The sequence below is a fragment of the Rhinichthys klamathensis genome, unplaced genomic scaffold (assembly GCF_029890125.1).
Source record: "Rhinichthys klamathensis goyatoka isolate OS25496 unplaced genomic scaffold, OSU_Roscu_1.1 h1tg000036l_1, whole genome shotgun sequence".
NCBI lineage: Eukaryota > Metazoa > Chordata > Actinopteri > Cypriniformes > Leuciscidae > Rhinichthys > Rhinichthys klamathensis.
In genome coordinates, this window is record NW_026606584.1 from 9,819,033 (window position 1) to 9,839,293 (window position 20,261).

Below are 20,261 nucleotides of genomic sequence, written 5' to 3' on the forward strand. Positions count from 1 at the left end.
ATCTATCGGAATTGAATTTTAGCTGATGAATAAGCACTACCATTTCAAAAGTTTGGTGTCTGTAATATTTTTAAATGTTGAGATAAATGTCTTATGCTCACCAAGACCACATTTATTTGATCCAAAATACAGTAAAAAACTGTAATATTGTGAAATATTATTACAATTTAAAATAACTCTTTTCTATTGTACTATTGTTTTAAAAAGTAATTAATTCCTGTAAAGGCAAAGCTGAATTTGCAGCAGTCATACTCCAGTTTTCAGTGTCTCATACTTCAGAAAGCAATATGCTGAACATTTCTTATTGTTATTATCAATGTAGAAAATATTTGTTCAACTTAGTATTATTTTTGGAAATTGTGATTTATATTTCTTCAGAATTATTTGATGAATAGAAAGAATACTGTTTCATAACAGTTTTTACTGTCAGTTTTGATCAATTAAATGCATCTTTACAGAATAAAAGTATAAAAAATGTTTGTTTGTTTTTTTTACATCTAACTGACCCCAAACTTTTGAATGATATTGTACATTAGAGAATGGATCTGAATACTTCAGGGAAACATTTTGATGATCATTACATTTTAGTTCAGGACCAGATGATTCCCAAAGGCAGAAGTTAGTGCAAATGCTTTGAGATTATGATATGTAGACTTGTGAGAAATCTAAATCCACAGTAATACTTCAAATGAATTATAATCTGAGCACTGAATGAAATTTCTGAATGGGGAAATTCTGTTATCCAGGACAGTAGCTGCCACTAACATGAATGAGACCAGTAGCCGTTCTCACGCTGTCTTCAACATCATCTTCACCCAGAAGCGGCATGACTCGGAAACAGATAACACTTCAGAAAAGGTACGTGCTGCTCTTGCATGTTACAGACCCTGTCAATCATAATAAACTGCTCAATTTAGAGCGTGAGGATCGGCCACTTGTTTCTCATCCTTGCACATCAGGGCTGTATTGGATGACTTTTGACATTGTGACTTTTTTTTCTCTATGGATGATGTGAGTGAAAGGTGATATGAGCTCAGCATGTTCATTATTGACCTCTTCTGAACCTCTCTGTTAGGTCAGCAAAATCAGTCTGGTGGATTTAGCGGGCAGTGAGAGAGCAGACTCCACTGGAGCCAAAGGCACACGGCTCAAGGTGAGTGTTTTTTTTTGTTTTTTTAGCTGTCCAAATTCACTTCCCATTATCTATTGTTCTTTCATGCTCTCTAACTCCCTCAGTATCTCTGTGGCCCTGTTTACTGGTATTAAGATGAATTTTGGTCGATTGGTGTAAATGGGCTCTAAAACGTTTTGAGCTTGTCCACTTTCGACCACTTCCAGAGGTAGTCGAAAACGCATTCGACCGGATTGCTTTCGTAGTGAAGACGCTCATGTGGTTGAATGCGTTCGAACAGCCACAAAAGACCGCCTGCTCTCCGCCTACTGACCTAATGCGTAAACATTACAGAAAGGGCACTACCCAGATAGGGATTTAAACTTTGTCGACTAAAGACCCAAGTTTTGTTTGATAAACGTACCAGGCTCAATGTTCTCTCACCATTTCTGATTTGTAATGGCTGTCAGAGCAGAAGCAAAAGTGGCTGCTCTCCGTATGTTTTCCGTTGTCTACTTTTGTGCTCATTTGTAAATTGCGCGAGCTTACTTCATCCATTAAATCGAAAGATCTGAAAAAGCCCATACATTTACCCACCCATAGACCCTCCCCTCAAAGAAATCAGGACAGAAGTGGACAAAAGAGACGGATTAAAACACCAGGAAATGTGTCTTTTCTTTTCTTTTGTCTCTCTCGTCCGTCCGATCAAACAAAACTCATCTTAATTCCAGGTGTAAACAGGGCCTGTGATCTTCCACATTATTGTACCCACTCTGTATGGCTTTTCTCACTTGAAATAGTTAGCCTTGGCCCCTGGGTCATTTGTAAACCCCCGGTTAAACGAATCTGGGTTATCTTGCTTCACGTTTTGGTTTCACGTTGCTCATAATTTACCCAGATTAATTTAATTTATTTCATTTAACAAATATTTCTTGGTATTCATACACTGAAGTTACAAACTGTAGATTCCTAGACTATGGATTAATGTCCTTTTGTGCATATTTGCGGTGTCTGTATGCGACCTGTTTACATAAAGTTCTAGCATTGATTGCATATCCTCGTATTATATATTATATACTACATAAATGCTGACTGTCATATATTTTTTCCTGAATTGACATTTTAGACTATAAAGGTAAGAATTAAAAGGTCTCTACAGTATTTCACATCACGGTTTCCATTACTATTTGACTTTTTCCCCTCGAACCCTGAAATGACAGCGAACACTCAGATACAACACTCAGTGTTTCTGTGACTGTCCAAAGCATGTGAATTTGAGGGACACGGTTGTCTGGCCCTTATTGTCATAATGATCCAAATGACAACAGGAAGCAAACGCGAGTTGACTCTTTTAATAAGGAAGTAAATGTCACAAACAAACTGGAACAGTACAAGCCGATGGTAGTGGGTGGCGCAGGGACTTCGATGGTCAGACTAGTGAAAGTGCCGTGATGAGACGATGGTGAGAAGACAATCCACAAGGTGACGAAATCCAGAACGACGAACAACGGGAACACTGGGCAGGAACACGAAGACTAGAAACACCAACACCGACGACATCAAACAACGATCTGACAAAGATGAGAACACAACGGTGAGCATATAAAGCGTGGTGAGAGTGTCTGCAGCTGGTGATGTAATGATGATCAGCTGGAGTGGATTAGGTAATGACATACACTCACGCCCACTACACACGTGCACTCATACAACAACATAAACACGAGACTAGAAGGGACAGAGAATGTGTCTACCGTGACAGTACCCCTCCTCCTAAGAACGCCTCCTGGCGCTCCCAGACTCCTTTACCTGTCGATTGTAATCATCAATAAGGGAGTGATCCAGGATGTCTCTGGCAGGTACCCAACTTCTCTCCTCCGGACCGTAACCTTCCCAGTCCACCAAGTACTGAAATCCGCGTCCCCTCCGCCTAGAGTCCAGAATTCGGTTAACCGAATATGTGGTCTCCCCATCTACGAGTCGCGGTGGGGGAGGAACCGGGGCAGGCGGATTAATGTGAGAATGAAACACGGGTTTAATCTTTGAAACATGAAAGACGGAATGGACCCTCCTGTACGCAGTAGGTAACTTGAGGCGGACTGCCACCGGACTAATGATCTTGGTGACAGGAAATGGGCCAATAAATTTGGGTGCAAGCTTATTAGAGACGGTGCGGAGTGGAATATTCCTGGTTGAAAGCCACACTTTTTGACCAACGACGTATACGGGAGGCTTTGACCTGTGGCGATCGGCCTTGGCCTTGGTGCGCGCCCCCACTTGGAGTAGAGTCTCCCGGGCTCTAGTCCAAGTGCGGTGACACCTCTGGACGAAGGCGTGAGCGGAGGGGACCGCAACCTCGGATTCCAGACTGGGAAAAATAGGTGGCTGGTAACCTACGCTACACTCAAACGGAGATAGGCCCATGGCTGACACTGGCAACGTGTTGTGTGTAGGGGTGGGAATCTCTAGGCACCTCACGATTCGATTCGATTACGATTCAGAGGGCTGCGATTCGATGCTAAATCGATTATCAGAATCTTTTTTTTGTGTGTGTGTGACTATAAATACTTTGCTTTAAAAGTACAAAGTAATGACCCATAAAGAATTAACGTACAATATATTTTATTAACATTGCAAAGAACCAACAGGAAAATACATGTGTGTCTGAACTAGCAGCAGCATATTTGTTGTAAATTAATAATATAACAACGACCGGTAACGTTACAGCCGAGTGTTTTTCCTCCTCTGGCTGGAAACGTGTCATTTGGCTTCATGTGTCTTGTTTCCGAAATATTTTAGTTTTACTCTACAAAGCTTACAACTAGTGTGGCTCTTGTCCAGCTCCTTTCCCCCTTCAACTTCAGAAGCCAAAATATTTCCACACGTCAGCTTTTAACGAGGAGGGTGTTTGGATTTGGCGCTCAGCCATCGCGTCCGCGTCTGTTATGTGCACGCCACAGACGGTCCGGCCACTGCACTTCCGCGCTTCAGAGTTCCGTCTTTCGCGTTCCGTCAATATTACGTTATTATAAATATATATCTAAAAAAAAAATTTTTTTTTTTGAAAATCGATTTTTGACAATTGTGAATCGATTCAGAATCGTCCACGTCCGCATCGCGATGCATCTAAGAATCGATTTTTTCCCCCACCCCTAGTTGTGTGCGTACTCCACCATAGACAGTTGTTGACTCCAAGAGGAAGGATTCTTGGAGACCAAACATCGCAACACCCTCTCCAAATCTTGGTTGGCTCTCTCGGTCTGGCCATTGCTCTGGGGATGAAACCCAGAGGACAGACTAACTGTCGCCCCCAGTAACCTACAAAACTCTTGCCAAAATTTGGACACAAACTGGGGTCCCCTGTCAGAAACCACGTCTCTCGGGAGGCCATGTAACCGAAAGACGTGATCAACGACCGTCACCGCTGTCTCCTTGGCTGAGGGTAATTTGGGCAAGGGAATAAAATGGGCTGCCTTCGAGAATCGGTCCACCACAGTCAAAACTACTGTGTTACCCTGGGAGGGTGGGAGGGCGGTAATAAAATCTAGAGCGATATGGGACCAGGGTCTCGAAGGAACCGGCAGCGGCTGAAGTAACCCATCTGGGGGTCGATTGGAAGTCTTACCAGTGGCACAGACCGAGCAAGCCAAAACAAAATCGTGAATGTCACGAGCCATAAGTGGCCACCAGAACCGTTGCTTGACTAAATAACTAGTACGATTAACTCCTGGATGGCAAGCCACGTTGGAGCCGTAATCCCTCCGGTACGAATAAACGATTCGGTGGGCAACCGGGCGGAGGCGTTACCCCTTCTAAGGCCTTCTCGACCCTCGATTCGACCTCCACCACGAACTGACGTGAAGAATCAGGGGTAACGAGGATGGGGGCCGAAACAAAGCGGTCTTTAAGTTTGGCAAACACCGCCTCAGCTGTGTCTGACCACCTGAACGTAGTTCTGGGGGAGGTCAAGGCAGTCAGAGGCGCGACTAGTTGGCTGAAGTTGCGAATAAAACGCCGGTAAAAATTGGCAAACCCCAGAAACCTCTGCAGGGCCTTACGGGAATCTGGACTTGGCCAATCCACCACAGCCTTAATCTTTTCAGGATCCATCCGCATTCCCTCAGACGAGACGATGTACCCTAAGAAAGGAACAGACTGTGCATGAAAATCGCATTTCTCCGCCTTGACAAAAAGCCCATTCTCTAGCAACCTCTGAAGCACTCGTCGGACGTGTTGCACATGTTCCTGTAGAGAAGAAGAAAAAATCAATATGTCGTCCAGGTAGACATATATGAACTGATCGATCATATCTCGCAACACGTCATTGACCAGTGCCTGGAAAACTGCTGGGGCGTTGGACAGCCCAAACGGCATGACCAAGTATTCAAAATGCCCCCTGGGGGTGTTAAACGCAGTTTTCCACTCATCCCCCTCCCTGATGCGGACCAAATGATAAGCATTACGCAAATCCAATTTTGTGAAGATGGATGCTCCCTGTAACCTCTCGAAAGCTGAAGACATCAACGGCAAAGGATAAGTATTCTTTACCGTGATGTTGTTCAGCCCTCGGTAATCAATGCAAGGTCGCAGAGAACCATCCTTTTTCCCCACAAAAAAGAACCCCGCCCCCGCCGGAGAAGAGGAAGGGCGGATGAACTTGGTTGCTAGAGAATCAGAAATATATTTCTCCATAGCCTCTCTCTCAGGAATAGAAAGAGAATACAACTTGCCTTTAGGCGGAGACTTACCTGGCAGTAAATCTATAGCACAGTCATAGGGACGATGCGGAAGAAGAGAAGCAGCTCGAGACTTACTGAACACCTCCTTCAGGTCCAGGTACTCTGCGGGCACGTAAGACAAATCCCCAGTCTCCTCCTGAAACAGAGAAACAGGCACAGACGAACAGGCAGACACAAGACAAGACTTATGACATTCCTTGCTCCACTCCAGCACAGTCTTATGATGCCAGTCCACTCGGGGGTTGTGTCGGATGAGCCAAGGGTGACCAAGGACGACGGGTGCCAGGGGTGAGTCCAGTATGTAAAAAGAAATAGTTTCGGAGTGGTTGCCGGAAGTGATGAGGGTAATATCTTCTGTGGAAAAGGATATGGTGGGGAGTTCCTGGCCATTTAGTGCATGGACCGCGATTCTGTGTGTGAGGGGTTTGAGTGGAATCAGGAATTTCTGTGCAAAAGAGTGATCCATAAAATTACCTTCCGCCCCCGAGTCCAGAAGTGCTTTACAGTCGTGCTGGTGGCCTGACCATCTTAGTCTTACCGGAAGGAGCGTGGAGGTAGATGTAGACGTAGGTGAGGGCTTCCTGGCGGAGATCCCACCCGATAGTAGCCTCAGATTTACTATCGGGCTTGGCCTTTTACTGGACAGTTATAAGCAAAATGTCCCGCTCCTCCACAATATAGGCAAAGGCCCTGGGACCTCCGCCTCTCCTTCTCCTCCCGGGAAAGCCGAGCTCGACCTACCTGCATGGGTTCATGATCGAAAACTGGGCTGACCACGTCCCTGCCGCTGGATCGTGGACCCTCGAATCCTACGAGCGCGCGAGTGGACGGAGCCCGGCGCTCGACCCTTGACAACCGAGCGTCCACCCGCAGCGCGAGGTCGATCAGTTCGTTGAGTGTGGTGGGAAGATCCAGGGCGTAGATCTCCTTTTGGACGCGGTCAGCCAACCCATGCAGGAACATGTCCCACTGCGCCTCCTCGTTCCATCCACACTCCGCCGCCAAGGTCCGGAATTCAATAGAGAAATCGGAAACAGATCTCTCACCTTGCCGTAACTCAGCCAGGGCTCTGGCTGCCTCTCTTCCCGACATGGCCCGGTCGAACACTTGCTTCATCTCGGCGGAGAGTGTCAGGAACGAGGCACAGCACGGATGTTGGTTCTCCCACACCGCCGTTCCCCATAGTGCCGCCTTCCCAGTCAGTAAAGTCAAAACAAAGGCTACCTTTGCTGCTTCAGTGTTGAAAGTGCGAGGTTGCAATGCAAAGTGCATGGTGCAGCGGGTCAAAAACGCTCTGCAATGAGCCGGTTCTCCAGAGTAGGCTTCCGGGATGGGTAGGCGTGGCTCCGACTGGGAGGGGTTCTCTGGTGGTGTGGGGGGAACGGCTGGTGCGGGTGGCGCAGCGGGAGCACGTAGGCGTTGGATCTGCTGGGTGAGCTCGGACACCTGCGCCACCAATGCTTGTACTGCGCGACCCGTGTCGCCGATCTCCCTTTCCTGTGTATTCATTCTCTGAATGCTGTGATGAACGAACTCCTCCAGAGTAGGCGAAGGCGCGCTCGCTGCTTCCATTCCTTGGTCAGATCGTTCTGTCATAATGATCCAAATGACAACAGGAAGCAAACGCGAGTTGACTCTTTTAATAAGGAAGTAAATGTCACAAACAAACTGGAACAGTACAAGCCGATGGTAGTGGGTGGCGCAGGGACTTCAATGGTCAGACTAGTGAAAGTGCCGTGATGAGACGATGGTGAGAAGACAATCCACAAGGTGACGAAATCCAGAATGACGAACAACGGGAACACTGGGCAGGAACACGAAGACTAGAAACACCAACACCGACGACATCAAACAACGATCTGACAAAGATGAGAACACAACGGTGAGCATATAAAGCGTGGTGAGAGTGTCTGCAGCTGGTGATGTAATGATGATCAGCTGGAGTGGATTAGGTAATGACATACACTCACGCCCACTACACACGTGCACTCATACAACAACATAAACACGAGACTAGAAGGGACAGAGAATGTGTCTACCGTGACACTTATCATTCTAACACCGCTTCGCTCTGTACTGTATGCTGGGTTAGCACAGCAAAAACTTAACCAGAAACCCCAACAGTAACCCTTCTCTGGAGCAGGGTTTCATAATTCTGGGTAAAAAAAAAGACTAAATTACAAGCGAGAAATGTTCCTATACCCGAGGGTTAGCTATAGTGTGAAAAGCCCTTGTGTGTCTAATTCTCTAATTCTCTTCACATACTTCCTACTCTCAGTGCATTGAGAGCATTTTGACAGGACTTCTCTTCGTTCTATCTTCAACAGAATCTAGTATATTGAAGAATAGTATCTTCAATACATTGAGTTTGGAATTGTAATTCTTTTTTTCTACTTACCCTTTGCATCCCAGGAAGGGGCAAACATCAATAAATCACTCACTACCCTGGGAAAAGTCATTTCAGCTCTGGCTGAGGTGGTAAGTGTTTTGTTTTGCTTTGAGCCTTGAGGATGTTTGATGATTTGTTATTTTCAACATAAAAAGTTCAATGTGTGTCAGTTTAATCACCTGCAATGTATTTTATCACTTATTTTTTGCAGGATTCTGGCTTAAACAAGGTATAACACTGTTAATCAAATATTGTCTGTCTATCTGTCAGTCATTTATTATACACTGCCATTCAAAAGTTTGAGGTCAGGAAGATTTTTTTTTTATTATTAATAATTTTATTCAGGACGCACATTAAATGTATTAAAAGTGACAGTAAAGACATTTACAATAATGCAAATTATTTCTGTGTCAAATAAGTTATGTTCTTTCTAAATTTTCTGTTCTCAAGGAATTCAGAAAAAATTTATCACATTTTAAATTTTGACAAAAAATATTAAGCAGCACAACTGTTTTCAACATTGATAAGACATGTTTCCTCGGCATCAAATCAGCATATTAGAATAATTTCTGAAGGATCATGTGACACTAAAGACTTAAGTAATGAAAATTCTTGAAATAAAATTTCAATTGAATGAAAATCACAGAAATAAATTATATTTTAATAAACAGAAAACAGTTATTTTATAATAATATTTGTAATAATATTCCACAATATTATTGTTTGTATATTATATTATTTTGATCAAATAAGCGTATCCTTCATTTTTACAAAAATAACAAATACATATAACAAATAAATCTTTACCAACCCCAAACTTTCTAACAATATATAATATAATATAATATAATTAGGGCTGGGCAGCGATTAATCGCATCCAAAATAAAAGTTTGTGTTTACATAATATATGTGTGTGTAGTGTGTATAATTGTTTTGTTTATATAAATACACACACATGCATGTATATATTTAAGAAATATTTGCATGTATATACTTTATATATATTTATACATAATTAATATTATATATATAAATATAAATATTTGATATATTAATAACACATTTTTCTTAAATGCATGTGTGTGTGTGTGTATTCATATATACAAAATAATTATACACACTACACACACATATATTATGTAAACACAAACTTTTATTTTTGGATGCGATTAATCGTTGCCCAGCCCTAAATATAATATATAATATACTATAATATATATTATTTTCTTCACAGAACAAAAAGAAGAAGAAAGTGGAAAATTTTATTCCTTATAGGGATTCGGTACTGACCTGGCTACTGAGAGAGAACCTTGGTATGTATCAAAGATGTTCTGTCGCATGAAACAGGATAATAATGTATTCTCTCTCTTGAAACAATTGACCTTTTGACCTCGTACAGGTGGCAACTCTCGCACTGCAATGGTGGCCGCTCTGAGTCCAGCCGACATCAACTATGATGAAACCCTCAGCACTCTCAGGTATTCTGCCTCAGTAAAACACCAGTTTGATCATTTTTTCCACTCTGTCTGAGGTTAGTTAATGAGCTGACAGATATAGCAGTATGTTACATAATGAGAATGTTCCCGTTCCCTCTCCACACACCTGCCTCCCTCTTGGAACGCCCTTCAAAGATGCTGGTGTGCAGTAACACTGCTGAAAGGAGTAATTGGGCACCTATCAGAAGTGTATGTGTGCGCAATAGAGTAGAATGTCTCTTTAAAATTTTCCTTCATAATACTGTATGAATATATGTATATATATAATGTAATAGCCAAAAGAAAAGCAACATTGTTAAAGCACAATTTTGTATATATATTACCACTTATTAATTCTTGACCAAAGCGCAGTCACTCACTTACATTTGTGTGTGTTATGCAGGTATGCGGACAGGGCTAAACAGATCCGTTGTAATGCTGTGATCAATGAAGATCCTAATAACCGTCTGGTGCGTGAACTGAAAGAAGAGGTGGGACGTCTGAAGGACCTCCTCTATGCCCAGGGCCTGGGTGACATCATTGAGAGTAAGACCATTTGCTTTTTATCTGCTCTGACACCACCTTCTTTTTATTATAAGTATTTCATCAGACAGTTAATGTGACTCATTGACTGCTATTTCTTTCTGGTACTGAAACATGTTTTATTGTTCTGTTCCAAATCCTAGTAAGCTGCCTATAAAACAGCATTTTAAGGCACCACAGATGGCAAAGGCTGTTCAAAAAAAAAAAAATGGACAACTTAAGTAGACTGCTTTCTAAGATTTTCAATTTGAGTGTCAGTGCAGAGCACTACTTTTGCACCCCATGAAGTTGATGTCAACATAAGCTGCTTCCAAAATCACTTACTATATAATACACTAGGTTCTACTTTTGGTTTTAAACTTACTTCGCTTAAGTTCTATATAGAATGAATGTGTGTAGTTTGAATTAAATTTGGAAGTACTACGTCATGTGACCTACAGGGTCATTTATGTCGCTTCACTGTCATTCACAAATTCTCTCCTGTGGCTTCAAAGTAAAGTGTCTTTCGGTTGCGCACTTCAGAATCTTGCTGGAAGTAGTAAGTAATTTGGGTACTTTTCGCCTAATGTTATACTATAAAATTTGACATAACTACTACTCATCTCACATACTGTTTTTCACCCATATAGTATGGAAGTAGGCATATTCAAATGCAGGGATAGTGTTCAAAATTTGTCGATTTTGAGATTCCATGATGTTCTCTTAGAAGCAGCCTATGTAGGTTGTAGACAGCAATGAAGCTTGTTAGGTTTTGGAACAGAGCTTATGTCTCGAAGAGAGTTGCAAAGATAATCATGGATGATTAAAATTAACACACACACACACACACACACACACACACACACACACACACACACACACACACACACACACACACACACACACACACACACACACACACACACACACACACACACACACACACAAACACTCTATGTTCACTGTTTAAACAACTCACTAGGTTCCACTGGGTCCTCTACTCTTCCCTGTGCACTCCTAACTCTATTTCTGTTTCTTCTAATCACTCGTTTCTTTTCTCATCCTATCGTCTCTTGATGGTGATCCCAGCGGGGAAATGCCTTAAAACAGACGGTCTGGAGTCCAGCCCTCTGGGTTTGGTACAATTCAGTGTCAAGTGACTTTCAAAAGTCTAGTTTAGACTCTGAATGTCCTATGAGCACTTAAAGTCTTTTTGTGTGAAACAATGAGTCTCACTTTCCTCTCTTTTTTAGGTGTTCAAGCACGAAGTGCTGAAAACCTATTGTATTTGTACTGATTTTTATTATTATTATTAGGTGTTCAAGCACGAAGTGCTGAAAACCTATTGTAATTGTAAGGATTTTTATTATTATTTTTCTTCTGCCGTAAAACGCATCGTGCAGCCCAAACCGTAAGGGCTGGAGCCTTGAAACTTTGCCAGATGGTAGTACAAAAATCGAGGAGAGGTTATCAAAGTATGAGCCCGATTGGCCCATAGGTGGCGCTACAGCAATCAATTGCGCGTAACTGCTCATAACTCCTAAACCGTAAGGCGTAGACTCAAGTGTCTTATATCATTGGAAAGCTGGACTCTTGACTTAAAAAACGTATATCTCCGATTTCATTTCCGGTATGCAAATTTTTCCGCCATTTTGAATTTTGTCAAAAACCTACTTTTGCGAACTAGTCCCTGGTTTTTCGCCCGATCGGAACCAAACCAGTGCAGAAATGTTCTCTGGAGTCTGAATATCAATAATTATCAAAAAAAAGTTGAAATTTTGATTTGCGGTTGCTAGGGGGCGCAAAATGAACGTTGTGGGAGGAGCCTATTTTACTAAAATGGCTATAACTCCAGAAGTAAATTAGGTAGGTTCACCAAACTTGGTACACGTGTGCATGACTTCAATCTGAGGTCACACTAAAACAATCGCGACGATCGAACACTAGGTGGCGCTATAACATGAAAAAAACATATAAAGGACTGACCGTTAGTCCGATTGACTTGAAAATTGGTATGCAGTGTCTTGGTCCAAGGCCCCATGTATGTCTATGAGGACATTGGCGTATCTCAAAAAACATGGCCGCCATCGACCAATGAAGTTTGAGCCCCTATGAGACGAGGTTAACGGAGGCCAATCGGAACGAAACTCGATGGGCATGTTCGACTCATGGCCTAAGAGGTCTGTAAGAGTTTTGAAAGAAATCGGCCACTAGTTGGCGCTAACGAGTTTTACGGCTCTGTAATCACGTGGTGTTGCACACATCCCCCCAAAATGTATATCATTTGATAGATCTCCTCATGGTGAACAACTTTGCCTCTAGAACCATTGCTGTCAATCAAATCGTTCATTAAATATTCACGAATATGTTAAAAACCTACTTTTGCGAACTAGTCCCTGGTTTTTCGCCCGATCAAAACCAGACCAGTCTAGGACAATTCTCTGGACTCTCTAGATCAATAATTATCAAAAAAAAGTTGAACTTTGCCCTTTGGTTCACTGTAACAGGGTCATTTAGAAAACGGGCGTGTCAAAATACACTCAAAAGCCTATAAATCATAAATGAAAACTCAGAACTTGACAAAAATTGATGAGCATATGTGTCATACCATGTTGAGGAAGCATGCAAAGTTTCATGGAGATCGGACCATAGGTGGCGCTATAACTGTTAAAAAGCTTTAAAACCATATATTTCCTATGGTAAATTGCCTGTATTGGCTGTAAATTGTCTTTTCCATCTATGATCGTATACTTTTCATATCATAATGTTTAAAACCAGTGCAGTACAATTCTCTGGACTCTCTAGATCAATAATGATCAGAAAAGGTATAACTTCTTAATTTGGATGGCTATAATAGGGTCACTTCAATATGTAGCCTTGACCAAATGTCCCCAAAAACCTATATCTCTTCAATGAATGCTCAGATCTTCTTAAAAAAAGGTCAGGACATATCACTCTAAACAAGCTTGACCAATTTTAGACAGATCGGACAAAATTTGCCTCTATAACAGTTAAAAAGGTGAAAATGATATGAATATAGTGGCATATTAAGCCAATAAGTGGTGTTTTACTGCCCCCTGCTGTTTAAAATAGTAATTTTGTCATAATGCTGACTATCATTGTTCTATAATTCATTTTTAGAATTAACATAATCACTATTTTAACATTTACAATCACATTTAGTCCAAATTCATTGTCACATTGACAAATGTGAACCCTGAATGAGACAGTTTAATCTACAATAGAATGTGTGTGTGTGTGTGTGTAGTCCCATGTTTCTGAATAAATTCTGAATAATCTGATTAATAGCTTGCAAAGACATTAAATGCTTATAGACCATTAAAATATATTTTCATAATGACTTTGTGTGTGTGTGTGTGTGTGTGTGTGTGTGTGTGTGTGTGTGTGTGTGTGTGAGCAAATGTCTACATATGAGTGCAAAAGCACCTGTGAAAACACTTTATTAATAAGTAGAATGGCCAGCAGAGGGCAGTAGAAGACCACTTATTGGCTCACTCTCATTTTGACACTTGATTTTCAACAGTAAATCAAAGCACTAAAGCAAACCAGTTTTTCCATGTTAACTATTATAACACAATCCTTTTTTGTCAGAGTTTATCACTTCATTTTTATTGGCACTTCACATCAATGCAGCAATGTGGTAAATCATGGTAAATCACGATAGAAACATGGTAAATCATAGTAAAAAATACTATTACATGGTGTATCATGGCAAATCATGCTAGCAATGTGATGAATCATGGTAAATCATGCTACAATCCTGGTAAATCATTCTAGAATGTGGTATATCATGGTAAATCATCCTATAACATGGTAAATCATGGTAAACTGTGGTAAATCATGCTAGATTCATGGTAAATCATACTGGAACATGGTAGATCATGAAAAATCACACTAAATTTGGTATATCATGGTAAATCATGCTAAAACATGGTCTATTCCATCTATGATGTCAATGGTTAAATGCTTGCTAAATACAACTTAATGTCTTTTGATGCTTTTGTGCTTAACGGCCTTAAAGGCCTTAACTGCTTGAACACCGCTAAATGCTGCTTGCAGCTTTAATTATTATTATTATTATTATTATTCTCCTGTAAAACGCATCGTGCAGCCCAAACCGTAAGTGCTGGAGAGTTGAAACTTTGTCAGATGGTAGTACAAAAATCGAGGAGAGGTTATCAAAGTATGAGCCCGATTGGCCTATAGGTGGCGCTACAGCGATCAATTGCGCAAAACCGCTCATAACTCCTAAACCGTATGTCGTAGACTCAAGTGTCTTATATCATTGGAAAGCTGGAGGCCTGAAGTAAAAAACGTATATCTCCGATTTCATTTCCGGTATGCAAATTTTTCCGCCATTTTGAATTTTGTCAAAAACCTAATTTTGCGAACTAGTCCCTGGTTTTTCGCCCGATCAAAATAAAAAAAATGCATACATGTTCTCTGGAGTCTGAATATCAATAATTATTGAAAAAAAGTTGAATTTTCGATTCACGGTCGCTAGGGGGAGTAAAATGATTGTTGTGGGAGGAGCCTATTTTACTAAAATGGCTATAACTCGAAAAGTAAATGAGATATCTTCACCAAACTCAAGAGACATGTGTATGAGGACAGTCTGAGGTCACAGTAAAAAGATCGCGACGATCGAACACTAGTTGGCGCTATAACATTAAAAAAACATAAAAAGGGCTATGACCACCTGACCGTTAGTCCGATTGACTTGAAAATTGGTATGCAGTGTCTTGGTCCAAGGCCCCATGTATGTATATGAGGAAATTGGCGTAACTCAAAAAACATGGCCGCCATTGGCCAATGAATTTGAGCACCTATTAGACAAGGTTAACGAAGGCCGATCGGAACGAAACTCGATGGGCATGTTCGACTCATGGCCCAAGAGGTCTGTAAGAGTTTTGAAAGAAATCGGCCACTAGTTGGAGCTAACGAGTTTTACGGCTCTGTAATCACGTGGTGTTGCACACATCCCCACAATATGCATATCATTTGATAGATCTTCTCATGCTAAACAACTTTGCCTCTAGAACCATTGCTGTCAATCAAATCGTTCATTAAATATTCACAAATATGTTAAAAACCTACTTTTGCGAACTAGTCCCTGGTTTTTCGCCCGATCGGAACCAAACCAGTCTAGGTCAATTCTCTGGACTCTCTAGATCAATAATTATCGAAAAAAAGTTGAACTTTTGCATTTTTCGTATGGCTATAATAGGGTCATTTAGAAAAGGGGCGTGTCAAAATACACTCAAAAGCCTATAAATCATAAATAAAAACTCAGAACTTGACAAAAATTGATGAGCACATGTGTCCTAACATGGTGAAGAAGCATGCAGAGTTTCATGGAGATCGGACAATAGGTGGCGCTATAACTGTTGAAAAGCTTTAAAACCATGCATTTCCTATGGTAAATTGCCTGTATTGGCTGTAAATGGCCTTTTCCATCTATGATTGTAAAATTGTCATATCTTAATGTTTAAAACCAGTGCAGTACAATTATCTGGACTCTCTAGATCAATAATTATCAGAAAAGGTATCATTTCTTCATTTGAATGGCTATAATAGTGTAAATTGGATGGCTATAAGATTTTGGATGGCTATAACAGCCAATAAGTGGTATTTTACTGCCCCCTGCTGTCATTTCATCATACTACTCCCTAATATTGTTATATATAACTGAAATGTAGACTTTATTAAAAAATTATTTTAACATTTACAATCACATTTTGTCCAAATTCATCTATTGGAGTATTATGGACTGCATTTATTTATTTTATTTATTACTATTTACAATTGTGTCACAGGAAGGCTGAAAACGAAAGTATAACGTTGGGCCACGCCCCCCAAGTACAAATTCACTCATAACTCGAAAACAGAAAGTCTCTGCACGCTAGGTAAGGTTCTCTCGGGGTTCTTGATCCAAATCTATCGTCGCGGGGCTCGGGAACGCCCCCCGCGACGAATTCTTAGTTAATGTTAACTAATGTAGTTAACATTAACTAAGAATGAACAATACTCCTTCAGCATTTGTTAATCTTTGTTAATGTTAATTTCAACATTTACAAATACTTTATTAAAATCTTGTTAACATTAGTTAATGCACTGTGAACTAACATAAACTAACAATGAACAGCTGGATTTGTATTAACTAATGTTAACAAAGATGAACAAAAACAGTAACAAATGTATTGCTCATGGTTCATGTTAATTAATACATTAACTACTGTTTAATAAATGAACCTTATTGTAAAGTGTTACCGACATTTTTAATCTTTTGTATCAGCTTTCAGCATTGGCTAACAAACAAACGCTTAAAGCTATTTTTTTATTAGTTTTAATATAGTTTTATATTATTACATCACAAAGAAATATGTTAAATGCATGCTTATACACCATTAAAAGAGATTTTCACAAGAACATATCCCGTGTGTGTGTGTGTAAGCATATGTCTACATATGAATGCAAAAGCTTGTGTGACCAGCAGAGGGCAGTAGAAGACCACTTATTGGCTCACTTTCATTTTGACACACTTGATTAGGGATGGGAATTGATAAGAATTTAACGATTCCGATTCCTTATCGATTCTCATTAGGTGAGGGAATAAGTACAAATTTGTTTGTTTGTATTAACTTATTGAACTTATAACTTATTTTGTTTGTTAATTATTATTAACTCGCTGACACAGCACAGAGTATTAGGGGTGTGAACCTACAATGGTCTCACGGTTCGGTTCGATTACGATTATCATGTTATCGATTCAGTTCAATTAGATATCTCGATGCATTACATGCACTGCATCCTCAATTTTACTTCAAAAGTGATGTGTGTGTGTGTTTGCGTGCGCGTGTTCACCCGTTCGTGAAGTCGCAGTGACAGAAACAGTGACATTCCAGTTTATGTTTCATGGGACTAAAGTCTGTTCATGATGTGTGGCCAAATGTTTCTGCATATTGGAGGTCCCTCCCCCCCCCCCTTTGACGAAATGGAAATTTTACAGGTGTTGCAGCAAGTGACCATATTGTTATGTGGCGCCGTCATACTCTCATTGAGCATGTGCGCGAGTTTGAGTGTGTGTGTGCTCGCGTCTCATATGAGTATGTGCGTGGAGAGTTTGTGTGTGCGCGCGCGTCTCATATGAGTTTGTGTGTGCGCGCGCGCGTCTCATATGAGTATGTGCCTGGAGAGTTTCGCGCATCTCGTGTGTGTAGAGTTTGCATGTATGCGTGAGCGACTTTAGGTGTGTCGTTGTGCATTTCATATGTATTTGTTTGAGCATTCAGCAGTATACATGTATGTTTGACTACTTAGTATACGTGTATATGCAAGTGTTTCATATATGTGTGCGTGAATGAAGTTTGATTTAAGCCCTAGACGGCACCTCATATATTGTCGTCTTTTCGCGTGAAATATAACCAAACGAGCGCTTCTGCCTCGATGTTATGTTTGATGCGTTCTGAATCAAAATAACGCAGCGCGTGTGTGACGTCATGACACATTTGCAACGAGCGGAACCGATAAGCGGATCGTTAAGCAGGCATACTAACGGTTCCAGGGAATTGGTTAACTGGGCACCGGTTCTGAAGAAGAAAATTAATATAAAATAGTACTGCAAAAAAACAGTTTACTGTAGTGCAAAGCTATTCTATTGCTGTTATATATTTATTGTCCAACATTTACATTTTAGTACAATTACATTTATTTGCTGAATTCGTTTATTTCATTGAACTTATTTTTGTATGTAAGGTTATGTGTACCTCCTGGGAAACGGTCTAACGTTATAACTTTATGAACTTACATCACTTTATTCTTCTTACCTGTCACACTTAATGTAGAGATTAATATAATTAATTAAATCCTTAAACTTCCCTGTCTCAAGTTATGTGGGGGAAAAGCCTAGTAGCAACTTCTTTTTAACGGATATAACGTTAACTGTTGTGAATTAAAATAATCACCTAATTATTTCAACCTAAAAATGACCTCTGCACTGGACTAAATATATGTATAATATATGACTGCCGAGTCGCTTTCACCCCAAAATGGCGGACGCGTAGGGCTGCTGCTGGGCGCTGGTGTTGCAATGGAACGTTCTATTGGCTTTCACTTCTTGTCAATATACGTTCTTTGCCTGAACTAACAATGAACAGCTGGATTTGTATTAACTAACGTTAACACTAGAAGTGCCAGAATTCCATAACTACTAGAACTGCCACAAGCGGTCATTTTGACCGTTAGATTGCAAACTCTATAGCTTTAATGATAAATACCCAATTGAGAGATTAATGCATTTGTTGTATTAGGATATCTTTTAAAAACAAAACAACATCAAACTGTACATTTTAAAAAGTTTAATTATACATTTATAAATAATAATATCAGTAGCCCGTAATTATCGCATAGGGCCTATTCACAACAGAGCTATATTTCCATATCCCTTCAACATAACTCAGAACAAGATAATAACAACTAAAAGTATCTGATTTAGATATTCTTTTGACAGTGAGAGAGACAATGTCACGATTTATGAATTCGCTGTCTCCTTTCTCGTCTTGTTGTGTGTGTGTGCGTGGTCGCTGATCAATGCAGCTGATCAGCACGTGCGCTCTGATCAACGCGCCAGCTGCAACTGATCAGCGATTCGACCCTTTTCAGTGTTACTGTTCTCGCCTAGTCTTTGGGTGTTTCTCAAAACCAAGAATGCAAAGAACGGACTTGTGTTCTTGGGGAGAACGCTCTTGCTAGTTGTTCTTGGAAGAATTAACTCACAAGGTGACGAGCACACAGAACGCTGCTGACAGTTTGAGACGATGTGTTCTTGCTGGTATTGCGCAATAATACCCCCGCACAGACACCGTCTGCAGTCCCCAAACATAACGAGAATTATTGACGATAACAGCCAGGCTGCAATGGTCTCTTGACTGTGGGGAAAAACGAGTCTGTGAGCAAACTGGCCGGTTGGCTCGATAGCTGACGTTACACCCGCAGGCGCTTATGGAGATTCTCACTTCCGAAAACGTTAGAGTACATTTCGATTAGCCATAAATATTCGTAAAAATGCCAATATTTGAAATCTACACAGTTGATTTCTCGCATCAAATGTTCTCAGAAGTGAATTTAGTGATGAAATAGTGTACGTAATTGTAGAAAAACGAAATGCTGTATTGACCTGCCTCTCCTTCCTCGAATGCCGAATTGAATGCTGGGATATTTCTGCCGTCAAGTTCACACAAGTTACCAACTGATGCATCCTCGGTAAAATGGGCGTGTCAAGAACACATCCGGGATTTTTAACTGTTCTTGCCAAAATGCAAACTTGTGTATTGGGACAGTACTTGGGCCACAAAAGATGACGTTTCACAAGAACACAAGGACACAAGTACAGACAAGAACACAGATTGAGAAAGGCCCTTTGTCAGATCGTTGTGGATTTTTCCTGCGTGTTTGTTCCCTGCCTGTATCTGTTTTCCGTGTGTCATCCCGTGTTCAGCACTCCTGGTTCAGCACTCACTCCAGCGTCCCTGTGCTGCCAAGGGCTTCATACCGGACATTTGCACACCTTCACTCTCCCAGCATCTGACCAGCTCTTAATAAACATATCTGTCATTTTGCAATTGAATCTTCTAATTATTTCCTAATAGACAAAGGTCAACCGCGAGAAATGTAACAAAAGAATACCGCGAAATTCAGTGCGGTCAATATGACCGTCTATGGCCGAAATAGGTAAATATGTTCATTTGTTTGTTTGCCTTATGTGTAATTTATATTAAAAACATTTTAAATGAAAATACAGACACTTTTAGGAAAAGTCAGGTACCAGCAGGATTTTATTTATTTTTTCAACTAAGTTATTGCAGATATAAAATTCAAAACGGTCAAAATGACCGTCGTGGCCATTCTAGTGTTAACAAAGATGAACAAAAACAGTAACAAATGTATTGCTCATGGTTAGTTCATGTTAATTAATACATTAACTAATGTTTAATAAATGAACCTTATTG

At 40.6% G+C, this 20,261-nt stretch overlaps 1 protein-coding gene across 30 annotated transcripts in view; it reads left to right on the forward strand.

Moving 5' to 3' along the window:
* kif1aa (kinesin family member 1Aa) overlaps positions 1 to 20,261 on the forward strand; it is an 86,281-nt gene that overhangs the window by 18,106 nt on the left and 47,914 nt on the right. For all 30 annotated transcript variants that reach the window (XM_056246271.1, XM_056246273.1, XM_056246275.1 and 27 more), the window contains exons 7-13: positions 747 to 858; positions 1,076 to 1,153; positions 8,260 to 8,325; positions 8,448 to 8,465; positions 9,471 to 9,549; positions 9,636 to 9,714; positions 10,115 to 10,257. In XM_056246271.1, the coding sequence (XP_056102246.1) occupies positions 747 to 858; positions 1,076 to 1,153; positions 8,260 to 8,325; positions 8,448 to 8,465; positions 9,471 to 9,549; positions 9,636 to 9,714; positions 10,115 to 10,257 (575 nt within the window). The remainder of the gene's footprint in view (positions 1 to 746; positions 859 to 1,075; positions 1,154 to 8,259; positions 8,326 to 8,447; positions 8,466 to 9,470; positions 9,550 to 9,635; positions 9,715 to 10,114; positions 10,258 to 20,261) is intronic.